This window comes from Palaemon carinicauda, chromosome 1 (assembly GCF_036898095.1).
Source record: "Palaemon carinicauda isolate YSFRI2023 chromosome 1, ASM3689809v2, whole genome shotgun sequence".
NCBI lineage: Eukaryota > Metazoa > Arthropoda > Malacostraca > Decapoda > Palaemonidae > Palaemon > Palaemon carinicauda.
The window spans coordinates 316132018-316147388 of NC_090725.1; the positions used below are offsets into that span (position 1 = coordinate 316132018).

The 15371-nt window shown below is 40.1% G+C and overlaps 1 protein-coding gene across 1 annotated transcript; it reads right to left on the reverse strand.

Annotated features, from left to right (window-relative positions):
* Positions 1 to 13353: 13353 nt before the first annotated feature.
* On the reverse strand, positions 13354 to 14736 carry LOC137640570 (octapeptide-repeat protein T2-like). Its single transcript, XM_068373087.1, has 2 exons — positions 14230 to 14736; positions 13354 to 13521 (listed from the first exon to the last, which is right to left on the reverse strand). The coding sequence occupies exons 1-2, from the start codon at positions 14734 to 14736 to the stop codon at positions 13354 to 13356; spliced, it is 675 nt and encodes a 224-aa protein (XP_068229188.1).
* Between the last annotated feature and the right edge of the window lie 635 nt (positions 14737 to 15371).

Below are 15371 nucleotides of genomic sequence, written 5' to 3' on the forward strand. Positions count from 1 at the left end.
CACTGGATATAACAGTAATCAAATCAAGCTTGTCTACTACGTTTTTGAAAATTACCAACTATTCCCTACACCTTGTCAATCTGATAGTGACCTATAAAGTAGACTGTAATTTCTTAGGAAACTTATTTTGGGAGTTAGACAAATAATCGAAGTGTTTTTGTATTTATTACCATATTTTGTTGGTTTGTTCATTATGACAATTATCAGTGGAGAGGTTTCAGAGTTCATCAAGGTGTACTGCTTTGCTTTTATTTAAACTTTTGTGTCATTGTTGGCAGAGGTATAGCCTTCGTTACGTATAGCCAATCATATATCGAGAAAGACAGAAGAAATGCCGTCATAAGTTACGTAACGAGTGCGTTCGAAACCTTTTCTCTGAGTAAGTTGGCCCGTCTTCAAAAAACGTCACTTTTACATTATAACTACCAAATTTATTCAACCTACGTAATGCAGAATATAGTCAAAATTTATGTGTAGATATAATGTTCATTCTGAAGAAGCGTTATATTTATGAAATTCATAGATAAAAAATTATTGCGAAAAAACCGTGTTACACGGGCCCAGAATTTCATAGTAGATGACTTGAAATATTGCTTAGGTTCACATATTCAAATTGAAAGGAAAATTAAGTAAATGAATGAGTTGTTCCATTGATTTGTTATAATCTAAAGGCATATATATATATATATATATATATATATATATATATATATATATATATATATATATATATATATATATATATATATATATATATATATATATATGTATATATATACTATATATGTATATATATATATATATATATATATATATATATATATATATATATATATATATATATATATATATATATATATATATATATATATATATATATATATATATATATATATATATATATATATATATGTGTGTGTGTGTGTGTGTGTTTGTGTGTGTGTAAATGTTTTAAAAATTTCTGTAATTGCCTAATACACATAAAAAATTTAAATTATAGAAAAGTTAATATATCTCAAAAAACCTAAAATGTTACTTTTCTCAAGAATAATATAATTGATATAGATTGTAAAATGTGTAAGAAAACTCACAGGATATATATATTTATATTTTTTTTTTGAGATTGATGGTCCCTCTATTGTTAGAAAACCCTTTAGTGTATTTTTTTTTTTTTTAAGTTCAACTTTCTGTTTTCCGAAGAAGAAATGGACCTGTCCTCTGCAAACTCAAAAAATAAAATAATTAGGTGTTCTATGAATTTACTTTATATATATATATATATATATATATATATATATATATATATATATATATATATATATATATATATATATATATATATATATATATATATATATATATATATATATATATATATATATATATATTCAAATAAGCCATATATTTTGATACATTAATGCTTGGATTCTCTTACCAATCTCGGGATCAGAGCCCCAGGCGGAACCACTCAAAGACAATAGCTTCTGAATCGAACCCTGGTCCATGAAACTTGAAACAACAGTGACATACCAATTAGCCACTGAGTGGTTCCGCCACAGCTCTGATCCCGAGCTCAGTAACAGAATCCAGACATTTATGTATCAAAATATATAGCTTATTTGAATATGAAAAAAACGTTTAAATGTGTAAAATTATATATATATATATATATATATATATATATATATATATATATATATATATATATATATATATATATATATATATATATATATATATATATATATATATATATATATATATATATATATATATATATACGGATTTTGAGCGAAGCGAAAAATCTATTTTTGGGTGAGATGGCCATGTCGTCCTGATGGAAGTTCCTATAGGGTAGCTTCCTAGGGTATATTACAACTACGGCGATATTCCCAGAGAATTTACCTTAAGGTACCAGAATTCTAACTCCTAGAGCGAGTATCCCTCGTGAAAGGGATATCGCGACATATCAGAGGACATATTCTAGACACGCCACATGGCAATCTACATCCTGGACAGAGATTTCGTCTCGTAGGAGGTGATTGGCGAGATACGAATTCGGGAAAGAAAAAGGGGAGCCGCTCCCAAGGCTTCCCTATCCTCCGATTCGTATGCGTGCCTGGCGCCAATCCTGGCGCCATCTGTATTCCTTGTAGCGTACACGAGGTGCTACAGATACTGTATGTAGGGAGGGGTCCTACAGCTCTTTCTTAGAAACGTAAGGGCGGGTCCATCAGGACGACATGGCCATCTCACCCAAAAATAAATTTTTCGCTTCGCTCAAAATCCGTTTTTTTTGGCTCAAGCCCTGTCGTCCTGATGGAAGTGTACCAGAGCATTACTGTATCTGTGGATTCTCAGAACGTGCCGTACTCCCCGGAGGTAATTTTTTCCCGGTTGACTAGACCTAGAGACCTAAGATGTTACCGTTATACATCTTTTCAACTAACTATAAACTATGTTAGAGCTTCCTGCCCCCTACAGGGAAGAGTCCTACTAGACTCTGGAAAAGTCTCGAAGAGTACATATACCTATGTATGAATACCAGGCAAGCTAATATAGTGGTCTTGCCCTATATTAAGTAAAGCATAGTTTGTATAGAACCACTGCGTCAATATATATTGACCAGTAATCCACACAATACTTGTATTGGACAAAGGTTTATATCCGCATAGGAAGAAACTAATAAAACCGCCCTCGTCCCTTTATGGGACGGAGTCCTCCCATTAGGGGACTTACATAAACCAATGCAACATAGCTTGCATAACAGAACAATTCTATCAGAATTATCCCAGATAAGATACATAGAATTAAATGCTCAATTATACCAATAAATTGACACAGGTGAAAGAGACGCAAGGTTCTCAAGAACAAGTTTATTGACAGACAATAAACAGACAGGTTAACAACAAATATATATATATATATATATATATATATATATATATATATATATATATATATATATATATATATATATATATATATATATATATATATATATATATATATATATATATATATATATATATATATATATATAAAAGAGGATAACCCAAAACTTTAAGCATAAGTATGATAGTAAACAGAACTTGTTTATCTGAAAGAAAAACCATTAAACGCCACTTAATAAGATACCGAGGTATCAAGTCATAAAAGTCTGTATTACAAATCAATCACATTAGCGTTAGAAACGCTCGGCACACATGTCTGTACTTATGCTAGGTTCACCTTTGAAAGAAGGAACAGTCTATATAGGCACTTGGTGCCCTCCTTTAGTTTGTAGTACAGTATGTACCTACACACTCACCCTGGACTTAATTGTCCCAATTAAGACCACTGTTCCTCGCAGAGTTAAACAGTAGGGTTAACTACACGACCCACTGCTACCACAGATCTCTTAAGTTCCTCTACTTGCTTCGCATAGTGGCGAAAGAACACCCTGGAAGACTTCCAGCCCATGTATGAACGGAGATTTTCAAAATCCATACAATTAAAGAAATTTAGGGATGAGGCAACTTTCCTCGGATCGTGTACTGTCAGGATCCGCTATGCGAATAAAATATGTGATTTTCGCTCTGAGTTGATTCAGAGATAAATTTGAGCCTGATGTTTCTCCCCTGAATAGTTGACCACCCTTGAAGTCTGAAGTTCTACGAAGATAGACCTTTAGGCATTCTACTGGACATAGAGATGCATCTTCTTTCAGAGGGCAGATTCTCCAGGGACCCCACCTGTTGGTGGGTAACTCATTCTTGGCGAGAAACGTAGGATCCGGAAACAGGTTCAGATCCCCCCCATCCAGGAACTGAACACGACCTGCCTCTCTCGAGAGGGCTACGATCTCACTAACCCTGGCCCCGGACGCGAGTGCAAATAGGAAAATAACTTTTTGCGTCAAATACTTTAACGCACATTCTTCATTGCTCAACAGGGAGGCGAAATGAAGAACTTTGTCTAAAGACCATGAGATGGGCTTTGGAGGTGCTGAAGGTCTGAGACTAGCGCAGGCTTTCTGAACTTTATTAAAGATCTCGTTACCTAGGTCGATCTGGAAGGCAAATAAAATGGGTCTCATCAAAGCAGATTTACACACTGAAATCGTGTTAGCTGCCAACCCTTGGCCATGGAGGTGGATGAAGAAAGATAAGCAGAAGTCTGTTGAGATCTCCTGCGGATTCTTTGCCTTTACAAAGGCCACCCATTTTCTCCAAGATGACTCATATTGCCTTCTAGTCGATTTGCACTTATATTCCTCTAGGAAGTCTATGCTGGCTTTCGAAATCCCGAAACGCTTTCTCACCGCAAGGGCGAGAAAATCATGAGCTGCAGGGTCCAGGTTTTCTGTAATGAAGCGCAGACAGTCGACTTCTGGACTCGCTGGGTCAGAACTGGATGTGGTAGCGGCACAAACTTCATCTGTAGTTCCAACGCCAAGGGGAACCACATACTGTTCGGCCACTTGTGGGCCACTATTGCCGCTACCCCCTTGAAGGATCTCAGTTTGTTGAGGATCCTCAACAGAAGGTTGTGAGGAGGGAACATTATAAATCCTGGACCATCTGTTCCAGTCGAGGGACATCGCGTCCACTGCTTCCGCTAAGGGGTCCTCGTACGGGGACACGTACAGGGGCAACTTCTTGTTGTCTTTCGTCGCAAAGAGGTCTATCTGCAGTTCTGGGACTTGATTCAGAATGAAGGAGAATGATCCTGCGTCTAAGGACCATTCCGACTCTATCGGTGTGAGCCTGGATAGAGCGTCCGCTGTCACATTGCGGACTCCTTGAAGGTGAACTGCCGACAGGTACCACTTCTTCTTTTCCGCCAATCGGAAAATGGCTAACATCACTTGGTTGAGAGGTGGTGACCTCGACCCTTGTCGATTCAAGCATCTCACAACCACCTCGCTGTCCATCACCAATCTTATGTGGATCGAGTGACGCCGGGAGACTTTCTTTAAGGTAAGGAGCACTGCCATAGCTTCTAGAAAGTTTATATGAAAGGTCCTGAATAGCTTGGACCAAGTCCCCTGGACTTTTTTTCGATGAGAGTGACCTCCCCATCCCTCCTTTGAGGCGTCTGAGTGAATCGTCATCGATGGGGGAGGTGGCTGAAGAAGAACCGACTTCTTTAGATGTCTGGCTTGGGACCAAGGCCTGAGAAGAGTACGTAGCCGAGGTGGCACTGGTCTTCTCAGATCTCTTCGCGCGTTTGATGCATACCTTCTCCAAACTCCGATTGCATCCTTTAGCTGTGCTCTTAGTACTGGGTCTGTCACTGAAGCAAACTGGAGAGAGCCTAGTACCCTCTCCTGTTCGCGTCTTGATATCCTTTCGGAATCTAGAAGTCTCTTGACAGAGCCCGCTATCTCCTTCCTTTTTTTCGTCGGGATGGAGAAACTGTGTGACAAAAGGTCCCAGTGGATTCCCAGCCACTGGAACTTTTGAGATGGAGAAAGTCGAGACTTTTTTCTGTTGATCTTGAAGCCTAGGTACTCTAGGAACTGGATCACCTGACTGGAAGCTTGCAAGCATTCGGTCTCGGATGCTGCCCACACCAGCCAGTCGTCCAGGTAGGCTGCTACCTGAATTCCCTTTAGGCGTAATTGTTTGAGAGCTGCGCTCGCAAGCTTCGTGAAAATCCTTGGGGCTATGTTTAGCCCGAATGGCATGGCTCTGAAGGCGTATAGTCTCCGTTGTAGCCTGAACCCTAGGTAGGGGGAGAGTCGACGGCTGATTGGAATGTACCAATAGGTGTCTGACAAGTCTATAGAGACTGAGTATGCCCTCTTGGGCAGTAAGGTCCTTATGTGTTGCAGTGTTAGCATCTTGAATTTGCAATTCACTATGAACTTGTTGAGTGGCGACAAGTCCAGAATGACTCTGAGCTTTTCAGAGTCTTTCTTGGGAACACAAAACAGCCTCCCTTGGAATTTGATGGACTTCACCTTTCGGATCACCTTTTTCTCCAACAGTTTTTGAACGTACTCCTCCAGAACGGGGGTGGAGTGTTGGAAAAACCGAAGGCAGGGGGGTGGAGTGCTGTACCAGCTCCAGCCCAGTCCATTCTTGAGTAGGCTTTGGGCCCAGGGATCGAAGGTCCAGCGATCCCAAAATTTCTTCAGTCTCCCTCCTACCGGTATCGTTTCACTTGGACTGCCGTCCTGAGGTCTTGCCTCCCTGACCACGACCACCTCTGAATCCCCTTCCCCTTGAGGGGCGCCTAGACGAGCCTCTGGCTGCTCCTCTAGGTTTTGCACGAAAGGAAGAAGACTGTCCTTCGAACATTTGGGTGAATGTGGTTGACTGACCTGGCACAGCCTGGGGTACCCAATGAAAAGTAGTCGGGGTTTGTGCCACCATCTGGGGCACTGGAGGCAATGGCAATTGCAGTTGCTGTTGCTGTCTAAAAGGCTTGGCTGACCGAGACGGTAGCCTAGTCCTCATATTCTTCCTCTTTGGTTGAGGACCCTCATCCGGGGAAGATTTTCTTTTGATAGCCAGGCCCCACTTCTGGAGAAGGTTTCTATTTTCCACGGCGGCCTTATCAACAACCTCTTTGACCACATCGGTAGGGAAAAGGTCTTTTCCACGAATGTTGGAGGAGATTAACTTCCTTGGCTTGTGTCTCACCGAAGCCCCGGTGAACACGAACTCCCTGCAAGCTCTCCTTGCCCTGACGAAGCAATAAAGGTCCTTCGTCACTGTGGCTAGGTGAGACTTAGCCACTACCATGAACATTTCATGGACCTTGGGGTCACTTGCCATCGTCTCAAGAGTAGTCTGATGAGACATTGAGGCAGCCAGTCTTTCTTTTGTCTCGAACTCTCTTCGTAAAAGAGAGTTGCACAGGTTGGGGAGGTCCTCGCCGAATTGCCGTCCGGCAATATCAGCCTCCAACTTTCCCACTGAGAATGTCAGATGGACATCCTTCCAGTCTTTGTGGTCCATAGGCAGGGCCAGCGACAAGGGTTTACACTCCTCCAGGGAGGGGCAAGGCTTGCCGGCCTCGACTGCCTTTAGGACAGCCGCAAACCCTTTCTGTAAAAAGGGGAAGGCTCTTGCAGGAGATGACACAAAAGAAGGGAGCTTCTTGCTCAATGCAGCTACCTTCGAGTTAGAGAAGCCCCTCTCTTTCATCGAGGATGAAAGTAGGGCTTGAGCCTTAGCGTGGTCCATAATTATGACCTCCTTCGGCTCTGTCTCCTCCCTTGAAGCTGGTTCTTTTCTCAGCCGGACATAGCAGTCCGGATATGATGCCTTGCTGGGCCAAAATTCCACCTCCTCTAGGGGAACTGAACCCAGCTTATCCGAGATGACGATCTTTCCAGTCGTCATCGGCATGTGCTCAGCATACCTCCAGGGGTTAGCATCTGAGCATACGGGAAGGTCTTTCACATTGAGCCTTTTCCGGGGCCCACGTGATTCTGCCAGGGACTGCATACGCAGTTCCATAGCAGCCACCTTCTCCTGATTCTCCTTCTGCATTTTTTGGATCATTCCAACAATCGAAGAGAGGGCCTGTCCCAGTTCTACTGGGTGACCGGCCGATGTTGAGGTGATAGGATCCGGAATCTGAACCGGAATAGCCGACACCTCGTCGACCTCATCCTCTACGACATCCGGGGTTTGAACTTCCTCCTGACCTTCTGCCAGGAGGTCTTGTTCCAAACGTTCGTCCAGGTCAGACATCCTGTCATCTAACTGGATGTCTTGCATCGCAACTGCGACTTCCACGTCCACCTGGACTTGATCTTGAGGGATCTCCTCTTGAGGCTGGGGAATCACTGCATCAACTGATGCCTGGGGAAAAAGATACGCCCTCATCTTCTCACTTGGAAGATAAGGGCCAGAGGTGTTCTTCTTGAAGCCCCTTACCCAAGTACGAAGCTTTTCCCTTGCTATATCCCTTGATTCCGCCGTTCTAGGGGAATCAAAAGCCTCAGTAATCAGGTTAGTGCATACAGTACACACCTGAGGGTCCCAATACTGGAGATCATCCTTGGAGACAGCGCATGCTGCATGTCTCCTACAACACTCATGTCCGCAGAGGTTCTTGCTGCGGACGTTGCAGAAAACATTTCCGCACTTCGGAGGGTCCTCCTGTAAAGAAAAGAAATTTCCATGAGTATCAAGTGAACTATGTATCACTGGATATGCATAGTATAGCATAACAATTCATAAAGGAAAGACACACACTTGTGTTTCCCTCACAACCCATTGTTGCAGCCTTCCAGATAATAAAATCAAAATGGTTTATCTCTCCTAGAGTAACCAATGCAAGGTTTCCAGAGGAAATAGGTGGAGCTCACACCTAAGCAATGATTTTAAAATCCTGGATAATAGACAGGGAAGAACTCAGCTTCCTATCTGAGGGCAACAGCAAAGGGGTGTGCAAGAAAACACAATAGTGTTAGAAGACACAGTGCTGTACCAAAACCCTTACTATAGTTTTCCTCTTACTGTATATGCTATACAGAAGAATACTAGTACAGTATAGGGAGATGTGTGCCGGCCTGCCTTTGCCGGCCGGCACACACCACAACTAGCTTTAAAGTATACTACTTAACAGCTATAGGGCGGCAGCACTCTGGTTCAAATGCCTGTGCCGGTCGGCAGCAACTGCCGGCCGGTAACACCCAGTGTTGGCCGGCAATGGCTGCCGGCCAGCAACTACACAAGGTAGTACTCAGCTGCCGGCCACACTCTTGGTGACCGGCAGACAAGGGCTGACATAAGCCGGCCGGCAAAGGTACAAGACCGATGCCAGCCGGCAGCAAAAGAACCAGAGGACTAAACCTGCCCGGCTGCCGGCCTCATAGGCCGGCAGCCGGGACAGGTACAGCACTAGAAGAAAAATAGAATGGATGCCGGGATAAGAGTGTACACAACCTCCAAGCCCGGCAACCGAAAGAGTGCATATAAGGAAGGGGAGAAACTAATTCAGGCTTCCTTGACCAATGCCGTCCGGCTCTGCCAGCAGGCATGGATGAGGGACCAAGAGAGGTCCGGGCAGCACTCGAAAACATAAGACCCTTGCCGGCCAGCAGCTCTGCCGGCCGGCAAGGGGCTGAGTCAATTCCACATCCTAACCTATACTAGGTCCAGATGTAGAACGACGTACAGTACAGTAATGGCTCGGCCATTACGAAGAAAGAGGGGGAAGGGACAAGAGGGTCCTGCCAACCTTGCTTTAGTGACAGATCCCCCGCAGCCAAGAAACTTATCTTAGCCTAAGGGAGATCTAAGGGGGAAGGCCAGCAAAACTTGCCAGCTCCCAGAGCACCAAAGCAAGGAAGGCGTTGCTACTCCCAAGCGAAGAACTTATCCTCCCCCAAGAACAGCAACAAGGACTAGTCTGGTAGATCACAAAAGAAGGAATCATATCCACAGAAACCTTCGGTAGTGACCTAAGGGAGCTAAGCTCCCTTTGTCTGTGTTAGGTCAGCGAGGGGGACTCAGCCCCAAGCCAGACAACACAGACTCAGACTAAAAAACTCTGTTGTTCTGTCCCTCTTGAACCATAACTACAGGAACAGGAAGGTACAGTAACACCCTAGTATAGTTTTATCGAAAATAAATTCGGAAAAAAACCACTTAGGGATAAGCCTAAGGCTTAAACAGAGGGAAAAGGAATTGCATACCTTCTCAGAAGAAAAGAAGCAACCGGGGAGTATGATAAAGTATACTAAGGCTCCATAAGCTACTAGCCTAGGCACCAAGAGAATCGATTACCTAAATCACCGAAACTCACTCGTATACTATCTTGGAAATATTCCACACAGTCTAAAATGTATAAAATATAGCCTAAAGCTTCAATAAAATTTTAATTACACTCGGAAAACCCATAATCATGCATGGAGTACTAGGACAAAACGACTAGGCTACATGGCCTAGCGTAAGCCAGAATGGCGAATACTTCGCCAAAAAAATACTAAGCACGAAAGGAAATCCTATGTAATGCTAAATAGCTAAAATTTATTAAAGCAAAACAACCATGAATGTCGCTCTGACTAACTAATTTATACCTAGCGAGCGACAGCGTCCAAGACGCCTCTGGTAGGCTACGGCTCTTGTATCAAAGATTAATCCTATTAATCACTCAAAATTTTACCAAGAGCCTACATTTATATATAAAAGACACTATACTCAACTTATCAGAGGCCGACAAAGACGGAGAAGCCATGAAAAGCAGAATAAATCCAAGATTTGCGAGAAAAATAGGAAAAAACACCGAGTTGTTAAGCTACGCAAAAAGGAATACAGATGGCGCCAGGACTGGCGCCAGGCACGCATACGAATCGGAGGATAGGGAAGCCTTGGGAGCGGCTCCCCTTTTTCTTTCCCGAATTCGTATCTCGCCAATCACCTCCTACGAGACGAAATCTCTGTTCGGGATGTAGATTGCCATGTGGCGTGTCTAGAATACGTCCTCTGATATGTCGCGATATCCCTTTCACGAGGGATACTCGCTCCAGGAGTTAGAATTCTGGTACCTTAAGGTAAATTCTCTGGGAATATCGCCGTAGATGTAATATACCCTAGGAAGCTACCCTATAGGAACTTCCATCAGGACGACATGGCTTGAGCCCAAAAATATATATGTATATATATATATATATATATATATATATATATATATATATATATATATATATATATATATATATATATATATATATATATATATATATATATATATATATATATATAATGAGTATCACAGCCAATTAACATTGATTTGAGAAATTTAAGCCTACACGTCAAATAAAGGTATAAAATTACATTGTATCAACATAATGCAAGAAAATATTAGAAGAAAAGATCTATCAAAATACCTAAGAATTTTAAATAGACGTAAATAATCCATAAAATACAAGCATATGTTTTCTAGATATTCATTATCATTTTATAAAAAGAATTAATTCCTTTTAAATAGTTTAAAAATAAAAGGAAAATATCAGTCTAAGAAATGAACATCTCCATCTCAAACAATATCCTTTAAAAGACTAGAAATATACGATCATAATGTATCATATGGCAATGACACTACACCTCTCTGCCAGACTGGATTCTTTCCAGCATCGGAGAGATTGTTTCTAGCGAGTAATTGTTTCCGGGAAAACAAAAGCCTGTAAGGCGAGTCTTCGATCTCTCTGCATGACACAAATAGACCGGAGCTCGGAGGACACTGCTCTTCGAAATGAGACAGCAATATCAATTTTACCTCCGTCAATGAAGTTGGAAGGAGGTTATGTTTTCACCACTGTCTGCGTTTATGTGTGTGTTTGTTTGTGAACAGCTTCCTAGCCGTAATTTTGATCGTAGAGTAATACAACTTGCAGGGATTAACTGTTATGTAAAAAGCTGGAAATCATCAGATTTTAGAGGATTTATAATTACCCAAAGGTATGACTGTCTTTTGACCTGCATTAAAACGTTATATGGATAATATATCCAAACAATCAAGCATGTTTCATTTATAGAACCAATAATAAATTGCATATCCGATGTTGGCTGCCTTAATAGAAGAAAAGCTTAAACGATATGTTAATAAATTCTGTTTTTGTAATATTTCTGGCTATTCTATTCAGACGCTTGGAAGAGTGAGACCATTTAATATTCTTCCTATTACATTAAACTGATTAGGCTTTTTTGTTTATGGAATCTAATACAACTAGAACTTTAATAACTCAAGCACAGGGAATAGTAGATTGAGATATAAAAATGCTTGGGACATTCTCAAAATAATTAGTTTTTTTCTGGGTTTTAAGAAAATATTGAAAAATAAACCTAGTAAAAATAACAGGTGATTAGGAAAATTATAATATTGCAGATGTATAATTATTTTGGTTAAATTCACCATTTATAAATGCTTCATGAATATTTATTGAGTATAAAATGCAATATATTATTTGCACACTAAGTGATAAATGACATTTATTCTTAAAATCCTATCTCCACTAACATTTTTGGCAGGCTATAACGAAAATCCCTTAAAAGGAATAGGAATATCTTCCTAACCCTTTAACAATACCAGAGAAGATAAATTCTCTAATAAAAGGTCGGTCTGTTAAGCATTTACAATGGACTCCACTTTACTTAATAAGATTGAAAGGACCTGGATAAAACATATTCAGAATGGAAAGAATTTTTTTTATCAATATTTATAGAAAGGATTCAACCTTTCTGAAGAAGTTCTCTCAAGTATCATTACCCCACTACCAGAAAGGTATCACCAATATGAATTAAAATCAAACTGTACCTTTACTGTCTGCTTCTCTCATCCTATATCTTAATATAGCTCTTTTATCATACTGTGCATATTCTATGAATTCTTATTGAAAAGATTCAACATTTGAGATCCAAGCTTCTCACTGTCTGATATCGTAACCTCCATACTGATGTAGCTATCTTATTATATTGTTCAAATGAATTCATGCATACAGTACATTTACCGTCTGCTTTTCTCAACCTTTATCTTGATATTGCTTTTTTATCACAATGTTTATTTTCTTCGAGTACAAGTATTTCATTACAATAAAATAATATGGAAGGATGATAGCGACCACCTCACGCCACGATACCTCAAAGTAGTAGTAGCAGTAAACCCACAATATATGCATACATATATATGTACACACATACACACACACACACACATATATATATATATATATATATATATATATATATATATATATATATATATATATATATATATATATATATACAAGGTCCAGTCAAAAGTATCCGACCTTGGTCCATAAAGAAAAAAACTGTACATTTGAAATTTGTTTATTCAATCACCTTCAAAGTACTCCCCTTGGGAGTGCAAACACTTTTCCCACCGGTGCTGCCACTGCTGGTAACATCTCTGGAATGTTGACATTCGGATGCTGTGAAGCTCTGCTGTCGTTTTTCTAATAATTTCCCCTCTCGACTCAAAACACTTACCTTGCAGGGTTGTTTTCAGTTTAGGGAACAGCCAGAAGTCACAAGGTGCCATATCCAGAGAGTAGGAAGGATTCCGAACAAGTGGAGTGTTGTTTTTGTCCAGATGAGCTTGGATCAAGTGGGCAGAATGAGCAGATGCATTATCATGGTGCAGTTGCCAGTTTCGCGCCGCCCACATTTCTGATCCTGTGCTTATTCCTACTTCTTCAGTAATTTCGTTGATGGTTAGACGACGGTCGTCCTCCACTATTCGACGAACATTTTCAATGAATTCTTCGATTCTGCTGGTGGATGGCCTACCTGACCGTGGCTTGCTCTCAACTGAGGTTTGTCCATGCTTGAAGCAATTATACCACTCCTTTATCTGTGTTATTCCCATGGCTTTATCGCCAAATGCTTACTTAATCTTCCGGATAGTTTGCACTTGTGTAGCACCAAGCTTGTAGCAGAACTTAATGCAGTAGCACTGATCGATGCACTCCGACATGTTGTGTAAGGACAAAAATCCGACGAACTTGTGCTGGATGTCTGAACTGTAGCCCTCACAGGCGGGTACTGCCACACACTAAAGATTTTAAAATTTACACACCTGTGCAGTAAGAGCGCTGTCAACTCCCACAAAACTATTTAGCTGATTGGTGAATTATTTTTCCTTTTATGAACCAAGGTCGGATACTTTTTGAATGGACCTCGTATATATATATATATATATATATATATATATATATATATATATATATATATATATATATATATATATATATATATATATATATATATATATAACGTTACATACAAACGCACACATGCACACACACACACACACACACACACATATATATATATATATATATATATATATATATATATATATATATATATATATATATATATATATATATATATATATATATATATACATGCATACATACATTATACATATATGCATACATACATTATACATATATACATACATACATTATATATATATATATATATATATATATATATATATATATATATATATATATATATATATATATATATATATATATATATATATATATATATATATATATATATATATATATATATATATATATATATATATATATATATATATATATATATATATATATATATATGGCGTGTGCCTGTATGAGTTTTTCTCATAGTGAGAGAGAAAGAGGGAGAAACATTCAACCAACTTTTCCCTCCTGAAGCCTTAGCAAATATATACAAGCAAACGGAAATGCAATAGTTTCCAGAATACTATATCACAACCCTCCCACTCAGACGCAGGGAAACTTTTTTTTTCCCCCGTCAACTTTCTTCTTAAAGGACACTTAGTCCTTTCCTCCTTTTCCCTCTTTCCTTTTTCCTCCTTCTTTCCCCTTCCTCCTTTTATCTTATCTCCTCCTCCTCCTTTTATCTCATCTCCTCCTCCTCCTTTTATCTCCTCTTCTCCCTCGTCCTTTTTGCTCCTCCTTTTCCCTCGCGCCTCCTCTTCTCCTCCTTCTTTTCCCTCTTCTCCCTCCTCCTTTTCCCTCCTTTTTCCCCTCCTCCTTTCCCCTCCTCTTTTTCCCTCCTCTTTTTCCCTCCTCCTTTTCCCTCCTCCTCTCCCCCCTCCTTTTCCCTCCTCCTCTCCCCCTCCTTTTCCCTCCTTCTTTTGCCTCTTCCATTTCCCATCTTCTTTACCCTCCTCTTCTCCCTCCTTCATTTTCCTCCTCCTTTTCCCTCCTCTACTTCCTTCTCCCTTTCCCTCCTCCTCCTTTTCCATCCTCTACTCCCTCATCCTCCTCCTTCTCCTCCTTCTTTTTCCCCTCCTCTCCATGGAGCTTTTACCCCCTTGGAACTTTCCCTCTTCACCGCTAATGGACTTTAGGAACAACCATTTGGCACAATATACATGTTGAATTCCTCGCTGAATTTTTTTTTCTCTTTACTTGTGTTCGTTCCTTATTTTCTTTCTTTAAGTATTTCTTCTTTTCTGTAACAATTTCTTCTTATTTGGTATCTTTCTTAAAGGTTTAGAGGTTTAAAGATCGGTTTTGAGCGACAGAGGCAAGGGACAGTAACATTGCCCCATCAAAAAAGACAATGACCTAGAGACTGACCATATATACATATGATGAGCGGCCTAGCCCTCTCTCCACCAAAGCTATGATCAAAGAGGGACAGGCAATAGCTCCTGATGACTCAGCTCACAAGGACTGTGGGGTTGCAGCAACTAAAAGAGCTAACAATTTGAACGGGACTTGAACTCCAGTCTGGCGATCACCAGTCAGGGACGTAACCACAAAAGCCACCACAACACTAAAGAAGACCATTGAATGTTTTTGATTGTAAACTGGTGTTAAGGACATTTAGCTTATTATGAAATCATCACCATTTGTACCATAGTTTTCTCATATA